The following is a 21,367-nucleotide window of genomic DNA, read 5'->3' on the forward strand; positions in this document are numbered from 1 at the left end:
CACTACTTTAAAATATTCTACTTATTGTTCAATATTGTTTCTTTATTAAATTTATTTATTTTTCCATCACACCTTCCAATGTTTATATGGCGTGCACACATATTAACCTTGCAAGGTCAAAGTTCTGTTTTATGTTATACTAATACATCTTTCTTGGTTTGAGTTACCTGGGGGTTAGCTTCTCCTCCTGTCTGGCAAAAGGTGTGGCAAAGGGCTGGGAGACCTGAAGTACCACTGACAGCCTAATTGGATAGCACCACATGCTTCATTGCCTGGGGGGTGTTTCATATTTGTTTAATCGTTTTGTATTAGTTGCTTATATGGCAGCCATTTTGTTTTCCCCCATGTGTGTCATTTGGTTTAGCTAAACCAGTATTTAAGTTCCCCTGTGTGTCATTTCAGCAGGTCAGTTTATCTTATGTTTGTTTGAGGTTTTGTTAGTTATTATCTTAAGTTTAGTCTATTGAGTTGACCTCTTTTATTGGTCTGCCTGTTTAAGTTTTGGCTTTGTTAAATATATTTTCATATTTTTGGGTCAATAAAACCCCTTTTTGAATTAAAACACCTGTGTCCTTTATGCTTTACTGCTTGGTCCCTGACACGCACGATTAAATGCATACAAGAGTAACTTTTGTTAATTTATATAATTTAATCATAATTGTTATCAGGACTTCAGTAGTGACTCCAACATAAGCATTTCCATTTTTACAGTGACGTAAATGTACAGGAACTTTCAAATCAATCAAAAAGGAGTCAAGTCAAACACACTTCACATCTCTGTCACACTAACACACGCACACACACACGCACACACACAGGACAAACACAGTGTTCTTTGATTCAAGATAACTTTTTCCACATGTCAATCAGATAATCCAGTCCTTCCTGTAGACCATCAACCAGCAGGCAAACTTTACCCGAAAAAATGCTCTTATTTGACTTCAGCTTCTGACCGTTCTTTTCTGTAAAATAAAGATCCATTTCCTTGGTAAAAGCTTGAAGTAATTTCTCAGATGACGTCCCACCTGGTTGTGCAGCTCTCCCCCCATGAATGTCTGTGTTGCTTTTTCCATCACATAATATGTATAACATCCTCACCGCATCCAGATGAGCGCCTGCACTCTCTAACCTAGCAATGCCGTGCCTTCGCAGCTCCATCACTGTGAAGATAATATAATCTAGACAGCGTTCCAGATCAGCGACGCCTTCCATGTAGTCATTTACCTCGTCACCGTCTTCTTGCTGACTATAGCGGCATGAGCGCCCATACCTCCAGCAGATGCAATCATGCCAGCACCGACAGCTGTCGCAATCAGCGAGGCACCCATGGTCACCGGAGCTAGGACGATCCCCACCACTGCAGCTACCCCTCCCACAGAAGCCGTGGTCCCTCCGGCAATACCCATGTTTTTGTTGTTCTTCTTGATCTTGTTTAGCTTCTCACAGATGGAATGGAAATCTGTGATGATCTTCTGCAGGTCTTCTTTTCGTTTACTCATTAGAAGATTGTAGAGACGCCAAGCCTTTGCAACATTCATGGATCTCTGACTGATTGAGCTTCAAAGAGCAGTGACAGAAGAGACAAAAAGTTGTAGCTCATGTAATTAGGTACGCAACAGTTTATCTCGCTGACTTCCATCATCACGCTTATGCAGATTTTCATGTTTTTGGTTACCTCATTTCATCCTCTTTGCTGACACCATAGAGTGACAAAGACGAATCAGAGGACGCTGAAATGATTGCACAGAAATGAAAACGATAAACTGGACGTAACAATATAATAATGCTCTGTGTTACCAAGGATCATTTTTCACAAATCTTTTTCATGTTTTTTACATTAATTACTACTTCTTGGAATAAAAGAAAGAATAAAAATGCCTTTTTTCAAGGCAATTATGAAACAAATTTTTTCCTTACTTATCATTCTGTTGAACCAGGTCAATAGCCCGCTGAGGTCCTGAGGAAAACAGATCATTTTTATATGAAAATCACTCACTGACGAGGGAAAGATCACATTGTACTAAATCACAGTTAGATAAAAGATCAAGTAGACTTTACAAGAAAACCCTGATCTTTGTCATGCATTTGTCTGCAAACACCAACTTGTCATTTGTAAAAACAATGAACTGACTTACATCCATGTCCTTTTTACCGTAACAGTAACCAAAAGACAACTTTAATACATGTGTATATTATGAAGTGTGTGTGTCGCATAACTGCAGAGTGCGCTGTCTCTCTCACCAACTCATCTGAATCATCCTGAAGGATCTCGAGGTACCAAGGTGTCTCAGAGTGCACTGATCCTCCAGACACTGAATGTGATGATGGTGGGTTCAGTGGAAGCTGAAGTTGGTTGTCAGCTTTCCTATAACAGGAATACTCCAGTTCAGGTAAATAAAATAAGCCATTTCCATAGCTGGAAATTGTTATAATCAACTTCAAGATCATTATTATTCCCATGAGTTTCACAGGTGACTCTGCTGTGGAAATTTTGCAGCCGTGAAAGCCGCTTGGCTCTCGCAGTTGTGTTATTGCTAGTCACAGACATGGTACACAGAGGAGAAATCCAATTCAACTGATTTTTCCTCTTATGTCAGGGTTTATACATTTATGTCACTGATGTTATACAATGGGTCCAGATTAGGGAGATAAGTCTGTGTAGTCCCAAAAAGGTTGATTCTGTTCATCTGGACTTAGCGTGGGAGAAACCTTTTGTTTTTAAGAAGAATTTATATATACTACTAGATATAAAATCCAAGTGCCTTAGTTTTAAAATGACTTGGTGTTCAGGACTGGCAGGCCTTTCAACAGTACAGATCATGAAAGAAAACCCACTTCTTCAAAGAGGCCAGTTGCCTTGAATGTAAATGCTTGAAAAAGAATTTGTGGCTTATGAAATTCAATAAAAAACTGTGACTTTATAGCGTGATGAAACACAGAGATATTTTTTAAAAGTGATCAGCTGGTAGCTCAACGTACAGACTTGAAACTTGGACAAGTTAATCAGTGGACCGTCACCAGCTGTTGTGACAAATTTCAGAAATTTTAACTCACAAAAAAATTTGTGAGCTGCTATGGACCTGCATGGTAGAGCAGGAGGGAGATAATGTAAAAACATATAAACACTGTGTAGCATTAGTTTGTGAAACCCGAGAGAAGTCTGTATCCATATTGCATGACTTTTAATTTGCAGTTTACCCGTGTACTGTAGTTGTTTCCAGTGACGTTCAGTGATTCTTGAGAAGGAGCCTGTGAGACAGGAGTTAGATGCGTGGAGCCTGCAGGGGAAGGTGGGGACTGACATTCTGGCTTGTTCTAGTCACACACAAAAAGTTAACATAAGACAAATATTTCATATAATACTATTTTAACTAGAGAGAGTCAGGTCCTATTTATGTCCTCTTATTGTAATACTTATTTAGCTCCAGCTTAGAAAATATTACAATTCACATTCAGATGTCTCAGAGACGTCTGTCTTTACATTTATGACCTGAGGGAAATATCTTGTTGAGCATGGAGCACTTACCTCGTATCTCTGACTCGCTGAAGACTGTGTTTCATAATATTGGGGGGGACTTTGAAAACGATGAGGCCGAGGAGGGGGAGGAGGAGGCTGTTTAATATGCAGATCTGGATTCTGTGGCAAAAAAAATAAAGTGCAAATTACACATTTATTTAGCATTTAGCCAGAAGCAGATCTTTCAACAGATTAATCCTCCAAAGACAAAACCAAATCCAGAAAAGGGAATAAAAACAGAACTAATGGAAATAAAAAAGCATTTTTCAAAAGGAATAAATGGAACAGGTTGGATCAGGAAGTCATTTCTGGAACCAGTGGTATATTAGGTTTTTTACAGACAAGAAATATTTTATTACTAATCTTAATGCTTAAAAATAATCCCAAAAATTCCCTTTGTGGGTTGACCTTGATATAGTGTGCTTGTCAGTGCTCGACACGTAATATAAGTGTAGTGTAAAGCCTTTATTATCTGTCATTCCATCTCTTAATGATGAGCACATGCTTTTCTGCACTGTTAATCGCTGTGATGGCGTGCATCCAAGTACCAACTCTCATACTCGTAAAGGCGAAGAGTTTCTCCCTGAGATAGTGCTGCTGCTGGGGGATTCCTGGAGATGAGATGAAAAGAAAAGTTTGTTAGTCCGGTTTGTGGTCTGAGAATCAATGACCTACTTCCTCTCAAGTTGTAGTTGCATGATGTGCTTGAGTATGAACAAAAATCTGAGTGTAGTCCAACATTTTATAGAGCTGAGTATTCCTGCTGTTTACTGCTGGGTTGGACCAACATTACCACAATATTACTAAAACTCTGGTAAAATATTATCTCGACTATAGTTGCAAGCAACAGTGAATAGCCAGGCAGTTTAGCCGGTCAAAGTTGACGTGGCAACTGTAGCCAGTGATCAAGAAACAAAGTTTTGTGGCAAGAGATGTAAACAGTTGCTGAAATATAATCTCATTTCCTGTGTGAGGGTGTCTCCACCTTATTCATTCGAATTTAGTCAAACTGAAACTCGTTTGCTTCAAAAGGGATGTGCATAAATACAGGTCCAGCTTTGACCAGCTTTGGCTGGTAGCTCAAGATACTGACACGAAACTTGGAGAAATTAATCAGGGGACGGTCGCCAGCTGTTGTGCCAAATTTCAAAAATGTTCCCATACATTTAATGGGCTGCCGTAGAGTTGCATGGGGGAGCAGGAGGGAGATGAAGAACAGATCTATAAACCGGTGAAAACGCTATGTTTGCTTGTATAGGTTCAGAGAAGCTCAGAGAAGAAGCTTTCTCTGTAGTGCATCACTTTAAGTTTGCGGTTTAGTTTGCTTACTTACGTTTGGTGATTCCTGAGAAAGAGCTGGCAAAACAGGAGTTAGATGTGTGGAGCCTGCAGAGGAAGGTGATTGATGATCTGATGTGTTCTTAAAAAAAAAGAAAGAAAGAAAGAAAGAAAGAAAGAAAGAAAGAAAGAAAGAAAGAAAGAAAATGAAAATGCATAATACTATTTGATTCAACAAAGATTCAGGTTCCATGTATGTATTTTTGTTCTAATAACAATTTAACTCCAGCTTAGAAAATAATATATTGCACATTCAGATGTTGAAGAGAAGTCTGACTCTACGTTTATGACCTGAGGGAAATATCTTGATGAGGATGGAGCCCTTACCTCGTATCTTTGACTCGCTGATGAACACGTCTGGCCATAACTGCTGTGGGAAGCTGGAAAACGATGAGGCTGAGGAGGGGGAGGAGGAGCCTGTTCAATGTGTAGATCTGGAGTCTGTGGCAGAAAAATAAATTATACATTATGCAAATTATACATGTAGCATTTAGCAATAAAATTCAAAAATTTTCTGGACTGGCAGGAATATCAAAGTCAGTCAGATCATTTGAATTAAAAAGATACACTCTCCACAAACTCCAAATTTCATCACAGGATACATCTGTGATTATGTGGGAATGCTGTGGAAAAGCCATCGCTAGTGGGAAGAGCATTAGGAAAAACTTTCAGGTTAAAAAATTAAGCTTCCAGTCATTGAGTCAGCTGTGGATCATATCAGAGACGTATTGAAGAAGAGGACCTTTGAACAGGATAAACATTCAAAGACATTACCAAATTCACAAAGGAATAGCGAGAAAAGGACTAAATGGAACAAAGGTTTGGCCTGATCAAATGCAGATTGTGTTCTCCATTAGTTATTCCTGCGACTTTCTGGATTCTTGTAACTAGCACAGAATGAATGTAAAAGTTAGGCTTGGCCATGAGTTTGAAAAGTGAATACAACACATGGTATCTTAAACTTTCAGTCTTTCTAGGAGCCTGCATGTGGTGACTAATGTGGTTCCAAAAAGGCATGAAAATGTACAGAAATAGATGCTTGCTTGTTCAGTGACCTCATTAAACACCTCCCAGCTGAGTTTTTGGTCTTTACCAGTACTGCATGATATCTATCTTGATCAATTCTGGCACCAGCTGGAGTAAAATAAAACTAATGATTGATGTCACAATGGCTACACCTTTTCTTCTATATGGTCTGTGGTTTTAACACTGACCTGTTATATATAATACGTCAGCACAACTCTGAGAAGTTCACATTTAGTTTGTGTTTTTGTCTTATGTTCACGGAGCTTGTCTAACAACCATGAAAAGGCATTAGCTTCCTTGTCACAAAACCCACAAGGACGCATAGTTCCCCAAGTATTCTTTCTAACGATAAAAGTACTTTTCTACCATCACGGGTGAATGAGCATTTGAAGCTTGACCGTTTTCTGCGATTGCTGCTTTTTCAGCATGTTTTTTAGTATCGGTTGGTGGTTTGGGAGCAGGACGAGCAGGCTGAGGCCTCTTATAGCCCGCAGGGGATCCACTGGAAGTCTGGTCACAAAAAAGAGGAAATGAATCAATACATACTTATTAGTATCTGCTATCTTTATGAGCCAATATGTGATTAAGTGAAAAAAAAGAGCTCAACTTACCGCAGTAGGTGCTGTGCTTCCAGCCTTATTGGAGGACTCAGCTTTGTCACTGGTGCTATTGGTTTGTTGATATATTTTCATCCTGGGCGCTGGTACAGGCTTGACTTTAATTTCTGGTTGAGCTTCATGTGTGTAATCAGGCTGTCAAAAATAGCAGGCAATTAGCATTTTGTTATCTGCTACCCCAGTGCCAAACAAGCAGGGACGCTGTGTAAAATGCAAATAAAAGCAGAACACAATGATTGAGAAATCTCATAAAGTCAAATTGTTTTCAAACTGTTTAAAACTGTTTAAACAGAGAAATATACCATTTTTAAGAAAAAAATTGCGCCGTGTTTTTTACCAGCTCCTCTTCTTCATAAACGTCTGCTAGACTTTTGGGAACGAAATGTTGTCTGACTGTAGGCAGGCAAGTTCACAACCAGGACTCTTCTACTACTAAGTCATGGTACACTATTAGATGCAGTGCAATGTTGCTCTAAAACCTGTGCATCCCGTTCAGCATCGACGCTGTCCTTCTAAATGTGCAGACTGCCAAATCCATAGGCACTAATGCAACCCATTAGAAATGCAGACTGTTGAACTGAGTGCTGATAACAAGGCGGATGCTTCTGTTCCTCTTTAGTCTGGGGAACACGGCATCCACGTTATCCATAAAGAATTCCAAATTTCTATTCGTCTGACCACAAAAAGGTTTTCCACTTTGCCTCAGAGAAGACAGCAGCATGATAGTTTGCCCTCTTGTGAATAAAATATGGGTTCACAGGATTTGTGAATCATTGCATTCTGTACAAGCAACAGTTTAATTACAAAAATATTGAGTTTAATTAAAGGAAAGCTGAAAGATTTGTTTATTCACATACAAGGCCTAAAATTCAATTTTTTTATACCGCTATAAATGTTCAGAATTCTTCTAGTGAATAGATACAATGTTTAAATTAGAAGTGTGAACACCCAAAAAATAAAGACTCAGCAGTTCATGGACTCAGGAGGTTAATGTGAATCAGTTTTTACCAGTAAAGCATCCGGGTCTTCGTAGATGGGCTGTTGGATTTCATCTGAGCTGGCTGACTCCATTGTGTCATTTGTCCTTCAGGGACTGGATGACTTTGGGGTTTAAAGTGTGACAGAAATGGAAAAAAAAAACCTCATTCTTTTTGATAAGGGAAAAACACAACTCATAATTAGATATTACAAGAAATTCTTCTGTTAACCAGGAACTGCTAGGAAGGGATAAACCTACACATGTGCATATGATAGTATGTGGCTGTCTATGGATTGGATTTTAGCAGCCATCATGGGCCAGTTATGCACTTATGGCCCTCTCCAGGATTATTGGTTAGTTGATATCTCAGGAAAACACACTTATAAGAACAGCAGTGAACCACTGAAGGCCTTCATTCTAGATTTAGCGAGAATCTTAAAGACACGTGTCAAGATTAGAGATGAAAAAGTTTGTTATGTCATATTTTTAAGGACCTGATGTTCAGCCACACCTGACACTGCCGTTAATAATGGCATTAGACATTATTTTAGATGATTTTCTCTGACTTTATTAGCTCTGTTTCAGGCAAAGCTATTTTCAAGTCCAGTCTACTTGCAACTGGCCATCTTTACAGACAAATTGCAGCAAACCGCGGCTTTCCTGTAATTATTTTATACTTTTATACTGTCTTCCTCAGCTAGACTATAAATACTTGTTTTGTTTTCTCATGGGTTATAGCAGAAAAGTTGGGTTATGCAGTTAAATGATCAGATTCATGCAAGGAAAAAACAATACATGCCTAGAATGCAATGACAAGTTAGCTTATGTGTGACTTGCATCGCTGATAAGAACTAATGTGTCTTTCCTAACAGAAGCCTTTACAGGAAGCGTGCGACACCTGTAAACACATCTGCAGTCTGGTTAAAAAGATGTGTGAAATCTTCTTTGAATGAACAATTATGTTCCAAAACATAATTGGAACATGGGATCCAGTTATGTTTTACTATATCTATTATATCTTACACTAAACTGAGTATTTAACTGTATAAGCTACAGCATATAGGTGATAGCTCTTCAACTCATGCTCAAACTCTTGGTGATGGTGACATTTTCTTTGTAACATTATGTAGCTTTTAGGCCTTTTAATATTCTATAATATTAATATTTTCTATAGAATATTCTTTTAATTCTATAAAAATAAAATAAATAAACACAAGAAAAGGCCATTCTTACCACCGTGGTCCCGTTTAGAAGGTAACTTTATCTGCTAGTCCTTGTATTTTCCTTCATGACTCCAGTGTGTTAAAGGATTTTAACACACTGGATGCTGTACCGGTAGCACCTGTCGCGCCACAGTGCCTGCTCCTCCCACCAGCGTCATGATGGAGGCACAAATATGTGGGTGGATCCAGTTTCTAGACAGATGAAAAATTGGATAGTAACCTAAAGACAACTTTCAAACCTGTGTGTGTGTGTGTGTGTGTGTGTGTGTGTGTGTGTGTGTGTGTGTGTGTGTGTGTGTGTGTGTGTGTGTGAGTTTTCCATGTCTGTATACCTGACAGTCGATAAGACACTTGTCTGTGCAGGGGATTTAATCTAAAACTTGTTTGACAGGCCAGGTTATGCACCTGCTTTGACAGCAACTGCTTCTCATGCTTCATCGTGGGATCTCTCAGATTTCTGCCAGTTTGGAGAATGACCGACCTAAGATCCTGTGGGACTTTCAGATACAGACGGACAAAATGGTGGTAGACAAACAGAAGAAGACGGCCGTGGTGATCGATGTAGCGGTTCCAAATGACAGCAACATCAGGAAGAAGGAACACGAGAAGCTCGAGAAGTACCAAGGCTCAGAGAAGAGTGTGAAAAAATGTGGAGGGTGGTAATCGGAGCACTAGGTGCGGTAACTCCCAAACTAGGCGAGTGGCTCCGGCAGATCCCAGGAACAACATCAGAGATCTCTGTCCCGAAGAGCGCAGTCCTAGGAACAGCTAAGATACTACGCAGGACCCTCAAGCTCCCACAACTCTGGTGAGGACCTGAGCTTGAAGGACAGACCGCCCGCCGGGGCGAGCGGGGAATCATATATATATAAATTCCCCGCTCGCCCCTGTGGGCGGTTTAGCCTTCAAGCTCGGTGGTTTACCTTTTGACATTGGGGATATTTTCTTGGCACACTTTGAGTCCCACAACACCAACTGAGCATCAGTTAACCTGAACAGCCTGAGTAGTGTGCTGACCATGTCCATCCCTTCTTCAACACAGTCTATCGATCATCTGATGTCTGCTTCCAGCTGAATATCTATGTCATGGAGCTCAAATCAAATCATCACAAACTGGTTTCTTGAACATGACAATGAATTCACTGTACTTAAATGGCCTCAGCTGTCACTAAATATTAATCCAATAGCACATCTTTGGTATATAGTGGAATGGGAAATTCACATCACGGACATACAGCTGGTAAATCTGCAGCAACTGTGTGATGCTGTCATGTTAATATAGACCAAAATCTCTGAGGAAGGTTTCCAGCACCTTGTTGAATGCATGAAAAATTAAGTTAACGCAAAAGGGGGTCCAAACTGATACTAGTGAGGTGTACCTAATAAAGTGGTTGGTGTTCTGTGTTTCACTTTCTATATTGAGTTGTCTCTGGATGAGGTCTCTTTGTCTCCTGCACATTTCCCTGCCTCCCCTGGTTTTTGGACTGTTCACCTTTTGGACTTTGTGATTCAGGTTTAGATCACAGATCACAGCTACTTCCATTTTGTTATATAATTATCTGTCATATGACGTGCTGTTGGGCACTCTACACCACACATCATCACATCCCTGCCTATATAAGCAGTAGGGATACGTGTCTAATGCTACCCTTTTACTCCAATAATTACATGGATGTTTAATATATTTGAACATACCTAAAACAGTGTATCCAACCAACAATTTCAACTGTGAGGTAACAGTCTTAAGTGAAAACAAGCCAAAAGTGCAAATGTGCATATTCATATTTGAGTAGGGCTTTATATGGTGAGCTTCTAAAAGCAGCGGTCAGTCAGTTGGACACTGTGGAATTACTTTCTAAAAGCAGCAGAAGAAAAAAAAATAGAGTCCTTGTGGCTTGGGTACTTCCGTTTTTTTATCAAAAACCACAGGCTGAATACTACTCGCCATGTCAAGCATTTGTAAAAACCAACTATCTTATAAACACCAGTGCCTTTACCAAAGATGCAACTGCAGCAGGAGCCCATGTTTTTGAAACTCAATTGACACACACATCTCTCTAACTCTATTTAGTCAGGTCTGTGTTTGAGGAGCCTCATCAAAAGTAGCCTTTCACCAACAGCCAGTAACAAACTGCATGTTTACAGATTATTCACCGAGCTCTTTGTGGGACGTTTTCCATTATTTTAACACATCTGTGTAATGCGCAGTGACCAGAGTAGGACTCGTGACCCGTCACACACACCTAGTGAGCCTGTTTGTAGCTCTGAGTGACGGCCACACTCTTCAACCAATGGCAGCTTCCTTTTCATTATTGCCCTCCAACCGCGGAGCCGCAGAGCGGACAAAGCCGAGTGAGAGCGGATGTTATCGAAGTACTTTCACTCAGCTTTAGTGCGTCAGTTGAAGTAGATGGTTCCGCGTTTCTGCGTCCGCTAGCCTCGGAAATTAAGTGGACTTTTACTCTGGAGGTCAGAAATGAGTCGACTGCAGATACTTTGTGTGGCCGGGGTGCTGCTGCTAGCACAATGCACCGCCATCCTGAGGTAAATAACATTTATCTGCCAGTAGTGATGTAACTTGCGCGTGCTACTATTGCCGTCCGTCCCTCTGACTTTAAATAAGGATTCATGAATGCTCGCGTGCTGTTGTCCTTTCCGGTCTGAGGCAGCACCTGTCGCAGGTGTACTTAAAAATATTATTTACTGACAGTTTTGTCCACTTGAGAGGCTTCAGTGTGAGAAGGGTTTCCGTGTGGACGGCACCAGGAAGCTGCATCTTTGCGCGCGTGACTAAGGCGCGCATCCTTTAATTAAATCTCGTTTTGTTATGGCAGAGTTCCTCTTTATAAAACAAGGAGCCTGCGCCGCCTGATGAGCGATAATGGGTTGTCCGTGGATGAGCTGCGGGCTTTGGCGAAGAGCACCGGATCACCGGACAGCGCTCCATCCCCACAGCTGCCCGTGGAAAGGCTGACCAACTTCTTTGATGTATGTGTCACTTGCAGGACACTTCAGTTAAAAGTTACAAATTAACAGTTCATGCATGAGCGTAAATACACCTAATGTTAGTGTGCAGGTCTTATTCAAGGGTCAGTCGCATATTTTAACCTGTGAGAGAGAGATTTTAAATTAAGTAAATATTAGACTTAAGCACCTGTGATAACACATGTTTTCCCCCTTTTCTTCTTTGCCCTGTATTTGAAATAACTTGGGGGATGGAAAAAAAAAGTCTGAGATTAATGCTAAGATTAATTTTGTGCTGAGAACTAGTACAGCTGACAGGCAAACTGTTATATTGTCAGTAACTCCTGCACGATCCTGCTTAACTTTGTCGGTACTGCATTGTTTCCCGGTTTTGTCTCCTCAGTCTCAGTACTATGGGATTATAAGTATTGGCACCCCACCACAGAACTTCACTGTGCTGTTTGACACTGGCTCCTCCAACCTGTGGGTCCCCTCCATTCACTGCTCCTTGTTGGATATTGCCTGCTGTGAGTTTGAATATTTATTTATTTGTTATTTTTGGAAAAATGGACTTCAGATTCAAAAGCTTTTAGTAACTTCTTTAATGCCAAAGTTTGATGGGTTCTTTCTCTGCCCTGTGCACCACCTTTCCACAAGATGTTATGAAAATACACTGTGTGTTTTATCATAGCACTCAGAGACAGAGTGCTATTGACTTACTGGAACCACATCCTCATTTAGATTTGACAGCATATGTGGTGGATAATGGCAGGGGCCTCTCAGGGGCCTGGAAGCAGCTCCCTGGGCAGCTCCCCATGTATGCAGGAGTATGAAGTCCAACAAATCCATGAATTTTAAGTACGATTGATGGTTTTCTCTTATCAGGGTTTCATCACCGCTACAACTCAAAGAAGTCGAGCACATATGTCAAGAATGGCACAGAGTTCTCCATCCAGTATGGCAGGGGCAGCTTGTCTGGCTTCATCAGCGGGGACACTGTCACTGTGAGTTTGAGAAACACTCAGTCACTCTATCACTAAGCTCTTTGTTTGACTGCATTTCTCAGTTTTGGTGATCACACCATTCCTGGCATTCCTTCGAAGCATTTATTGTGTATTGACCATTCCCTCTTATTCCTTTGGCATGGATTGCAGGTTGCAGGTCTGTCTGTGCCTGGGCAGCAGTTTGGAGAAGCGGTGAAGCAGCCCGGGATCACGTTTGCCCTTGCGCGATTCGATGGGGTGCTGGGCATGGGCTACCCCTCAATATCTGTAGCTGATGTCGTGCCAGTGTTTGACACGGCCATGGCTGCCAAGCTACTCCCCCAGAACATTTTCTCTTTCTACATTAGCAGGTTGGTATGCAATTGACAGTTTAGCCTTACACTGCTGTATTATTTAAACTGTGTGGAGAAGTCAGCTGTGAAAATGTGTTTGGTGTTTTTTGCTAACACGATGGCTTCTTTTTACTTTTACCTTCCACCAGAGACCCGACCGCAGAAGTAGGAGGGGAGCTGACGCTGGGAGGGACAAATCCGCAGTACTACACTGGAGACCTGCACTATGTTAATGTGACACGAAAGGCCTACTGGCAGATCGGGATGAACAGGTGAAAAGGAACCTGAGTGGCTTTGTTCTTAAAAGCTGAATAGTCCACATGACACATGACAGACTTTCTGTTCCCTCTTTTCTGTTTGTCATGGATACTATCCGTGATGTCAAAGTGAGCGTGCATGCAAGAAAAAGCCATTTCAGATTAGATTTGGTTAGATTGTTATTATTCCTGCCTATAGAAATATATGTTTCCATAGTGTGGATCTGAGCACATTAAATGCATCAATGAAAAGTGGTATTCATTAAGTCAAAAGCAGCATAAAAGGGAGTAGAAGGGTGCAGGTGGGTAGCAACACAGCTTGCAGAGGGGCAGCAGCTGTGCGTGGGTTAAAGCAGTATAAGCAGTGTGACATATGTGAGATTTGTCAGTTGGATGTGTAGGCGAATGAAAGTTGGGTTTAAATGTGTGGTGAACAGCAGGTAGCGAACATAAGCTCATGCCCCTTCTTTCTTGGTCCCACTATGCTCGTTCCTTCTTACCGTCCCCACAGAGTTGATGTTGGCAACCAGCTGACTCTTTGCAAAGCCGGTTGCCAGGCTATCGTTGACACAGGGACGTCCCTAATTGTGGGTCCTAAGGAGGAAATCAAGGCACTGCAGAAAGCCATTGGAGCGATCCCCCTGCTCATGGGAGAGGTAAAGATGAGTGTGTAATTACAAGCCACCCACTGCATCTTTCCACCTTGATTTTTAACTTAATTTTGACATACATTTTCTGTCCCCTTCAGGCCTTGATCGAGTGTAATAAGATTCCAACGCTCCCCGTTATCTCTTTCGACATTGGAGGAAAGACGTTCAACTTGACCGGAGAGGATTATGTCGTGAAGGTATTGACTTAAACCAATAAGAATTGGTGTTTTTAAGTCATAATAAAATCTAATGACAGTTTTTGTAATTATTGCCCAAAAACTGTAAGGAAACAATCATCAGTTGTCACATGTCCTTTAGTGGTAGTGAGGTCAAAGATGATGATTGCTGAGGGTAAGGAGTAAAATCTTTCCCCTTGTTTGCAGGAGTCTCAGCTGGGTGTGACTATCTGTCTGTCAGGCTTTATGGCCATGGATATCCCGCCTCCTGCAGGACCCCTCTGGATCCTGGGAGATGTATTCATTGGGAAGTACTACACAGTGTTCGACAGGAATGCTGATCGCGTGGGGTTCGCCCCTACCAAGTAGACAATTAAACAGTGTAAGATATACTGCACTTCTCCTTTTTAGCAGTAATTTCACTTTAAAAGTCCCGCAATGCAACATTTCATCGACAGTCTTGCTTTATTTGATTTGCAGAGATACCTGACATTTGCATGCAGAAATGAGGTTTTCATGAATCACCAAATGATTTGCAGTGAGCTGATAGGGACGCTACATTAATGACCACAAATCAAAGGAGTGATGTGAACAAAGGGACTACTACAACCCATTTCTTACACTTGTCTGTTTAAATACTTTTGATTTTTTTTAGCTTTAACATATCATATTTTATAGAATACTATGCAAACCTGTGCATTTCAATGTCTTTGGATGGTTTAAATTTGTGTGATTTGAAGTGTGCGACACCTTTTGTACACAAAAAGCACAATAATATGAACAAAAGTACTGGGCTACCTACACATTACTCCTGCAGGAGCGGCTGGAAATCCATGCCATGAAGCTCCCAACATACAATTTTGGTGCCCATGTTAACACCAGCAGAGGTTTGGACCTCTACAGTTACAGAGCCAGGAGAGCAATGGCAACTTTAATGCTGTCAGTGACCCCATCCTATAATTTTATATGGTTTGACTCTTTGTGGCTTGTTTTCTGAGGTATCTAAACATTTCCACTTTGCAATACCGCTTATAACTGATTGTAGAATATTTAGGAGGAAAGAATTCCCCAGGCTGCCTTGTTGCAATGGTAGCCATCCTATTACAGCACCATGCTTTAAGGTGGGGCCTACTACTGTTGTCCATACAGTGTATATGAGGATTTGTGTAACATGCATTTTTGAATTTGATTACTGACTTTTGACAAAATAAAACTTTAAAATAAATAAATAAATATTTTGTCACTTTTTTTGGGAGACATGTTTATTAGTTTGTAACCCATCAGTGTGGAACCACAATATGCTTTAAGTCAAAAACAACAAGGTGCAGAATGTCATTTTCATTTTTAATGTAGTATACAAAGAGCTGCACTGTTCAATGTTCAGCTTGGGGGAAAAAAAAAAACAGCTGGGAAAAGTACATCGCATGCAACATGGTTTATGGCTAATATGCACTCCACAAGGTAGAGGTAGTGATCTACTTTGGGTTTTGTTTACGACATTACAAATGTGGCACAGTGACTCCCCTAGTTGTTTATAGCATAAACTAGGTCAGCAAAGGAAGACACTTAATTTGCAGAGAAAGATCTACTGTAGTCATTTTTTTTGTCCACACATCCAGATCAAAGCACTTAATGAAGCACAACAAGGAGTACATTACATGTTGAACCTGCATCAGTGCAAATAAATATGAAGCTCTTTTTGGTTACAAATGTACAATAAATACAAAAATATTTATTTTTTCCCCCCCTGTTACTGTTATCATCATCATCACCATGTAAGTGGTTATTAACTCGACGCATAACGGAACTATAAACGACCCCTCCATTATGTACACAATACAAATAGTGGGATGGGGACTGAGGGGACACTTACTCCATATCACTGCATTTTCTTCACTCTAAGGCTAAAAGTGACGGCAGACAGCGGTCATGTGATTATTTGGATGACATATTTTGAATACTGTTTTTGAGAGACACTACTTGCCAGTGAGGCAGCTATAATAGTTACTCTACCATTCACCTGACCATGAACTGGTAGAATAATTTCACTTTAGAAACCCTGGCTATTACAGTTGCTGTTACACAACTGAAGATCTATGGGTAGATCCCTGTGCATCAGATCATGAGCCAAAACATTAGCACCTGTAATCTAGTCAAATATAGGACGATCTGACAGGCACACAGATCTGTTATGTGTCACAGCGGCAGTACTGATAAACAGTAGTCGTCCTCTTGACCTGCTTGATGTGGACTTGCGCTGCTCTAATCTGTGTCTGGCAACTTACACAACAGACTGGCACCGACAAGTTAATCAGGGTTTATATGCAAGCACACAAAGACAACAGGCTCTACTCTGACTGTGATCTGAGGCTTCAGTTAATACTGAGACTAATACACCAAAAGGACAAACAAAACCCCCTGCGGGTTAAAACCATGTTTGTTGTTCTTTAACTCTCAAATTGCACGGGGACAAGGGCGGAAAAACTGCCAACACAAAAGAACCATCTCGCTACTAAAGACACGGAGGCCCAGATGGAGCAAGTGAATGCAACACATACTGGATATAGTTTAGAGCAATAGCAGGAAATTAAAGCAAAGGCCAAGAGATACTGCGCTTTCAGTCCTCCTGAATGCCTAACGTTGTTCCAAATTTACAGCAGGACACTACACATTTTTATAGTAATGAGAGAAAATGAACAAAATTAGGATTAAAGCATATCAGACCTGTGGATTAAAGAAGCAAACATGAGTCTGGAGATGAGCAAAAGCAAACAAAGAGCAACTTTGTATTCAATCATCACATGAATCCTCTTTTTTACTTCTCCTTTTGGGGAATTTCATCAACCAGCGACTACCCAGAAATGTCCCCTTTCTATTTATAGTAAACTTTAAATCAGTTACCTTGGTTGAACGGTGTGGAGCAAGACATGGACATACAACTCTGTGTATTTAAACCTGTTCCATATTAACACATGCAAGCAGCAGACGTTCCAAACACACACTTAATGACTGTTTTCACATACCCGAGGTAACGTAAAGCATACAATAAAAAAGCAGCCACTGTATTAATGAAGATTCCTCGCAGATGTCATTCAGGATGATTAACGATTTATTAACTTTTGAGTTGGCATACACACACGCAGCATTACACTCTGTTCTTTGAATCAAATCCCAAAAACTGAGTTAGCAATCGGTTCATGTAACCCTGACCTGCATCGGACACGTCTGTATTCCTAAAACACTGGACTTCAAGTGTAACACATTTCAAGTCTTCTGCAGGAACTCAACACTCGACCATAATGGTGTATCCATTCTTAACTTCATTAATACAATGGCCTTAGTGAGAGCCATCAGCACCAAAAAACCACCTCTGTTCTCTGAGATTAAAATAATATTTGGATCACAACGATACGTCTTTAATTTTAACATATCCCCAACATTTGAGTAACTGCTACTGTGTGTACGGGCCTCTGCATGTAGAGGAGGCCATGACTAATCAAGAGAGCATGTGTTGCACAAGAGAGGATTATTCCATGCACATGTTTTTATTCCCTCAACCTCGTCACAGCTCAGCGTTACCATTCAGAGGTGTGGTGGCTGTGTTGCAGCAGTTCTCAGCAGCCCCCCGGGATCAGACAGCGCACAGTAGAGGGTATACCCTAGCTCGTCCACTTCTTGATCAGTCAGCTCACAAAACAAGTTCACTTTAGGGCTAAGGGCACACGGCAGCTTCCCAGCCTCCAAGTGCCCCACTAGCGCTCGTAGCAGCTGAAGGAAGCGGTCGGCCAGCGCTTCCTGAGTCCAGTCACCTTCTTTTTCACTGAGCAACAGGATGGCATTAGTGAGCTGGCTGGAGTTGAGCTTGTGAAGGGCAGGGTTGAGCTTGCACACAGCCTTTGCCACTTTGAGGCAGGTGCAGCGGCAGCCGCCATCCTCCTGATCTAGTGCCCTGAGCCGCGCGGTCTCGGCCACGCGGAAGCTCTGCCGCCACAGGTTTTCGTGGCGCTCTGCAGCAAACCGGTGCGGTTTGGCAATCAGTGAGGTTCCATCCTCCATCACGAGCAAAGGCAAGAAGTCCACATACAGCTTCCTGTCCGTCTCGTACTGTACCTCCAGAGTCAGCGTTTCGGCGGGAACCACGGGACGGATGATATAGTCGAGGACACTCCCTATAGCTGGCCAGTTAATAGAACCTGCAACAAGCTTCTCAAAGACTTCAAGCACTGATTTCGGGGAGAGATAACCTCCGACCATGCATCGGTCCCAATAGCTGCTACTCCGAGGGAAATATTCCAAATTCTCCCTACGGACAAGCCAGAAACCTGGGACATTCATGATCGTGTCCTCTCCGGGGATGGACGACCACAGATTCTTCTCCAAGACAAGAGGCACCATGAGCTGGGCGTGGTCAGCTGTTACAACCTTGGAGGCAGAACAGGGGAGAATGGTTTCCAATTAAATGAATGTGTCATTATGAAAAAAACAATCCCCAAAAATAAGCGCTCTTACCTGAAGGTCATCGTACAGACTGCCACTGAGGTACATCTCTCTGAGCGGCATGTCAGGCAGTTTGGCATGAAGAAACACTCTGAGCTCAGCGCAGATGTCCAGCGCCGCCCTCCTGGCCATGGCCTGCTCCTCAGCAGGGATGTTGACATTATTTTGGTAGAGTTCCCACAGGTGTTCTTGCAAGGACAGACGCATCCGGGCCCGCATCATATCTGACCGGGTGGCATCGCTTCTTCCCACAGCAGCTCGACCCACAGCCCTTCGCAGACAGTCTGGGAAGAAAACAAGTTACAGATGCATTGTTTTAATAAGTGCAGCAGGATTTTGTGAGCTTTCCTCATCTGCGCTTTCAGGAGGAAGCGATGGGTAAAAGTGTAATAGGATGGGAGTGGCATGGTTATGTTCCCTAAATATTTGAATATGACAGAACTAAATCTATGAAGACTAACTGAAGGGGCTTCTACAGTTTCTATAATATTACAATTAAAGATTAGTATAAAACAGCTGGGTATCTAAACTTAAACGAGCCAGCACCCACTGTAAAGGAAGAGCAAGAATCCTCCAAACAGGCTGTCTGTCAGCAGATTAAACAAAAACATTTAAAAAAAAGATGAGAGCTGGCCGATAGTCTACCTCATATATAAGTTATAAATTAAAGGACAATTTGCTTCCCCTCACCTGGTTCAAAAGCATGTGAAGAAGTGGGCAGAGACTGCAGCGACCTGCTAACTGTGGACTTCATGTCATGGTTTAAAACCCTCGGGGACGACCCCATCCAGGCAGGCTCCTCCCAGCTTCTCTTTCCTGTCTGCTCCATCTTTGTGGGGCTGGTGGGAGCACTTATGGCACGATCATACATCTGCACATAAAATTCATTGTATTGGTATTAGTTATTCCCCCCCCACACACACACACACTTTTCATGATAGTACTCACTCTTTTGACGGCTAGTGTTGCAATGCCAAGCATGGCTGCCCCTCCCACCCCCAGCACAAGTTTGGCATTTGAAAGCATGAAGTCAATAGCTGTTCCAATCCCATTATCATCCTTCTTTCCTTTTCGGTCTCCGTTCACCCCCGCCATCCTGGCACTGGGAAAACAATTTTAAAAAAAGAAGTGGAGTCAGGATGCCTAGGGTGGGAAGAGCCGAGAAATCAGTGGATAGCTCATCACCATGTGATCTTGTTTACATCACTTCCTAAAAACTAAACCATTACAAAGAATGTCTGTTTACTCCTGACGTTTTACGTGTAAACCCACCTGGAAGATGGACCTTCGGACAACCTTTAACCCACCACCTGATGGCCCCTGATCCCCTTCCTCCTACATAAGCCCACCCAGTCGGCTGCTGAGAAAGAACCGGCCCCTTTTCAGGGCCTCCTCCTTATCTTCTGGGACCGTCAGTGCCTGGCAGCGGCGAAACTCGCGAGCCACGGCGCGGCGATAGTAATTCCGGTCTGTGTACTGAAGGTGTCGGCCTGCCCGGAGCAGCGCCCTGTAGAGCTCCAGCACGGCACTGCGAGACCAGCTGCCCATCAGGGATCACACATGGAGAGGAGGGGGATACCCTTGCTCCTGTGCAAAGGGTGAGCACAGGGTAGACGATTAGAGGACTGAAGTGACAGTTAGAAATGGCTTCATCCGTGTAAAAATCCAACCTTTAAAGTGGAAAACCAAACATGCCACACGCTGTAAAAACACAGCTGCAGTGTCAGCTCAGACTGCCACGTTAGCCTCTGTGTAAACCTAACCAAGTAAACACTAAAGCTCGCAGTCTGTTTTCTGGCACAGGTTATGGGATCGTTTCATCAGCGAAAAGAAAGCGTTGCCGTGTTACATACCGAGGCTCACTAGTCTTTAGAAAATGGCTGGATCAAGTCACATCTCTTTGTAGCACAACACGCTAACTAGCTGCCGAAGCAAGCGCTGACCTTACTTTCAGCCAGCTTTATGGACAAAATATGGTCATTGAAACGTTTGTGCGAGCGAGGATAAACGAGCCACACAAAGACACAACAAAACAAATCTAAGCCACCTACTTTTCAGGAAAAAAGGACCAAAGGTAGTTTGTCTTCTGGGGGAAGCAGACCTCTGCTCTAGCCGGGGGTCAGACTCGATAGTTGAAACCGGAAACAAATAGTCTGCTATTCATACAGTATATCCGGGTCAGTTTTTAGTGTTTTTACGCTTTTATTTTGAATTAATGACATTGTCCGTCAAATTATATTTTTAAGAAATTGTGCCTTAATTTCAATTCAGTTTTATTTTATTAAAATAGCGCCAAATCACAAAGACACAACATTTATTTATTTATTTATTTTTAATTTATTTATTTAATAATAATAACTAATTTAATACTATGTATCTATATTGAAATAAGGTTATGGCTGATACCTGTGTAGTACTGAGGTCTTAAAGTTCAAAAAGGTGATGTTTTTCAATTTTGTGTTTTCACTATTTTGCTGTGGTAACAGCAATCTCCAGACAAAGAACTTTTTCTTAAACTTGATTTGGAAAAGGGTTATATATAGGTCTGTTGTATCTAAACACGGGTAATGTAATGCACTGTACACCGGAGCTAGTCAATCATTTCTTATCCAAAATGCTGCAGCCACATTACTGACTGGGACAAAAAAAAAGAGAGCTCACATCACTCCGGTGTTGGAAGGCTTTTTGTGCGTTACAGAATCAGGTATAAATTGGCACTGTTTGTGTTTCAAGCCTTAAATGGTCTCGCACCTGCAAATGTGGTGGATATGCATCCCACATTTAAAG

General features: G+C 41.8%; 3 protein-coding genes and 1 pseudogene across 5 annotated transcripts; 1 reads left to right on the plus strand and 3 right to left on the minus strand.

Annotated features, from left to right (window-relative positions):
* Positions 1–579: 579 nt before the first annotated feature.
* Positions 580–7,594, minus strand: LOC146388934 (uncharacterized; annotated as a pseudogene). The gene is made up of 12 exons (XR_014800107.1): positions 7,507–7,594; positions 6,493–6,633; positions 6,248–6,391; positions 5,183–5,296; positions 4,851–4,937; positions 4,078–4,128; positions 3,527–3,637; positions 3,181–3,315; positions 2,242–2,343; positions 1,918–1,957; positions 1,676–1,730; positions 580–1,557 (listed from the first exon to the last, which is right to left on the minus strand). The product of XR_014800107.1 is annotated as an uncharacterized LOC146388934 (transcript).
* Positions 7,595–11,041: 3,447 nt separating this feature from the next.
* napsa (napsin A aspartic peptidase) lies at positions 11,042–15,314 on the plus strand. Of its 2 annotated transcripts, XM_084926519.1 has the most exons (10): positions 11,042–11,244; positions 11,535–11,688; positions 12,068–12,191; positions 12,550–12,668; positions 12,819–13,018; positions 13,150–13,272; positions 13,769–13,913; positions 14,006–14,104; positions 14,291–14,465; positions 14,564–15,314. In XM_084926519.1, exons 1-9 carry the CDS (start codon positions 11,177–11,179, stop codon positions 14,450–14,452), a joined length of 1,194 nt encoding a protein of 397 aa, XP_084782645.1. In that variant the 5' UTR covers positions 11,042–11,176; the 3' UTR covers positions 14,453–14,465; positions 14,564–15,314. The 2 variants fall into 2 exon arrangements, with proteins under 2 accessions (XP_084782645.1, XP_084782644.1); XM_084926518.1 differs by having other exon boundaries at positions 14,291–15,314.
* Positions 15,315–15,413: 99 nt separating this feature from the next.
* On the minus strand, positions 15,414–19,675 carry mief1 (mitochondrial elongation factor 1). The gene is made up of 4 exons (XM_084926517.1): positions 19,529–19,675; positions 19,271–19,451; positions 18,593–18,864; positions 15,414–18,505 (listed from the first exon to the last, which is right to left on the minus strand). Exons 1-4 carry the CDS (start codon positions 19,673–19,675, stop codon positions 17,666–17,668), a joined length of 1,440 nt encoding a protein of 479 aa, XP_084782643.1. The 3' UTR covers positions 15,414–17,665.
* Positions 19,676–19,915: 240 nt separating this feature from the next.
* On the minus strand, positions 19,916–20,732 carry LOC146388937 (mitochondrial ribosome and complex I assembly factor AltMIEF1-like). The gene is made up of 2 exons (XM_084926521.1): positions 20,632–20,732; positions 19,916–20,167 (listed from the first exon to the last, which is right to left on the minus strand). Exon 2 carries the CDS (start codon positions 20,126–20,128, stop codon positions 19,916–19,918), a length of 213 nt encoding a protein of 70 aa, XP_084782647.1. The 5' UTR covers positions 20,129–20,167; positions 20,632–20,732.
* Positions 20,733–21,367: the final 635 nt, after the last annotated feature.

This window comes from Perissodus microlepis, chromosome 4, assembly GCF_051167445.1.
Source record: "Perissodus microlepis isolate ML-2025 ecotype Zambia chromosome 4, ASM5116744v1, whole genome shotgun sequence".
In the NCBI taxonomy this organism is placed as follows: domain Eukaryota; kingdom Metazoa; phylum Chordata; class Actinopteri; order Cichliformes; family Cichlidae; genus Perissodus; species Perissodus microlepis.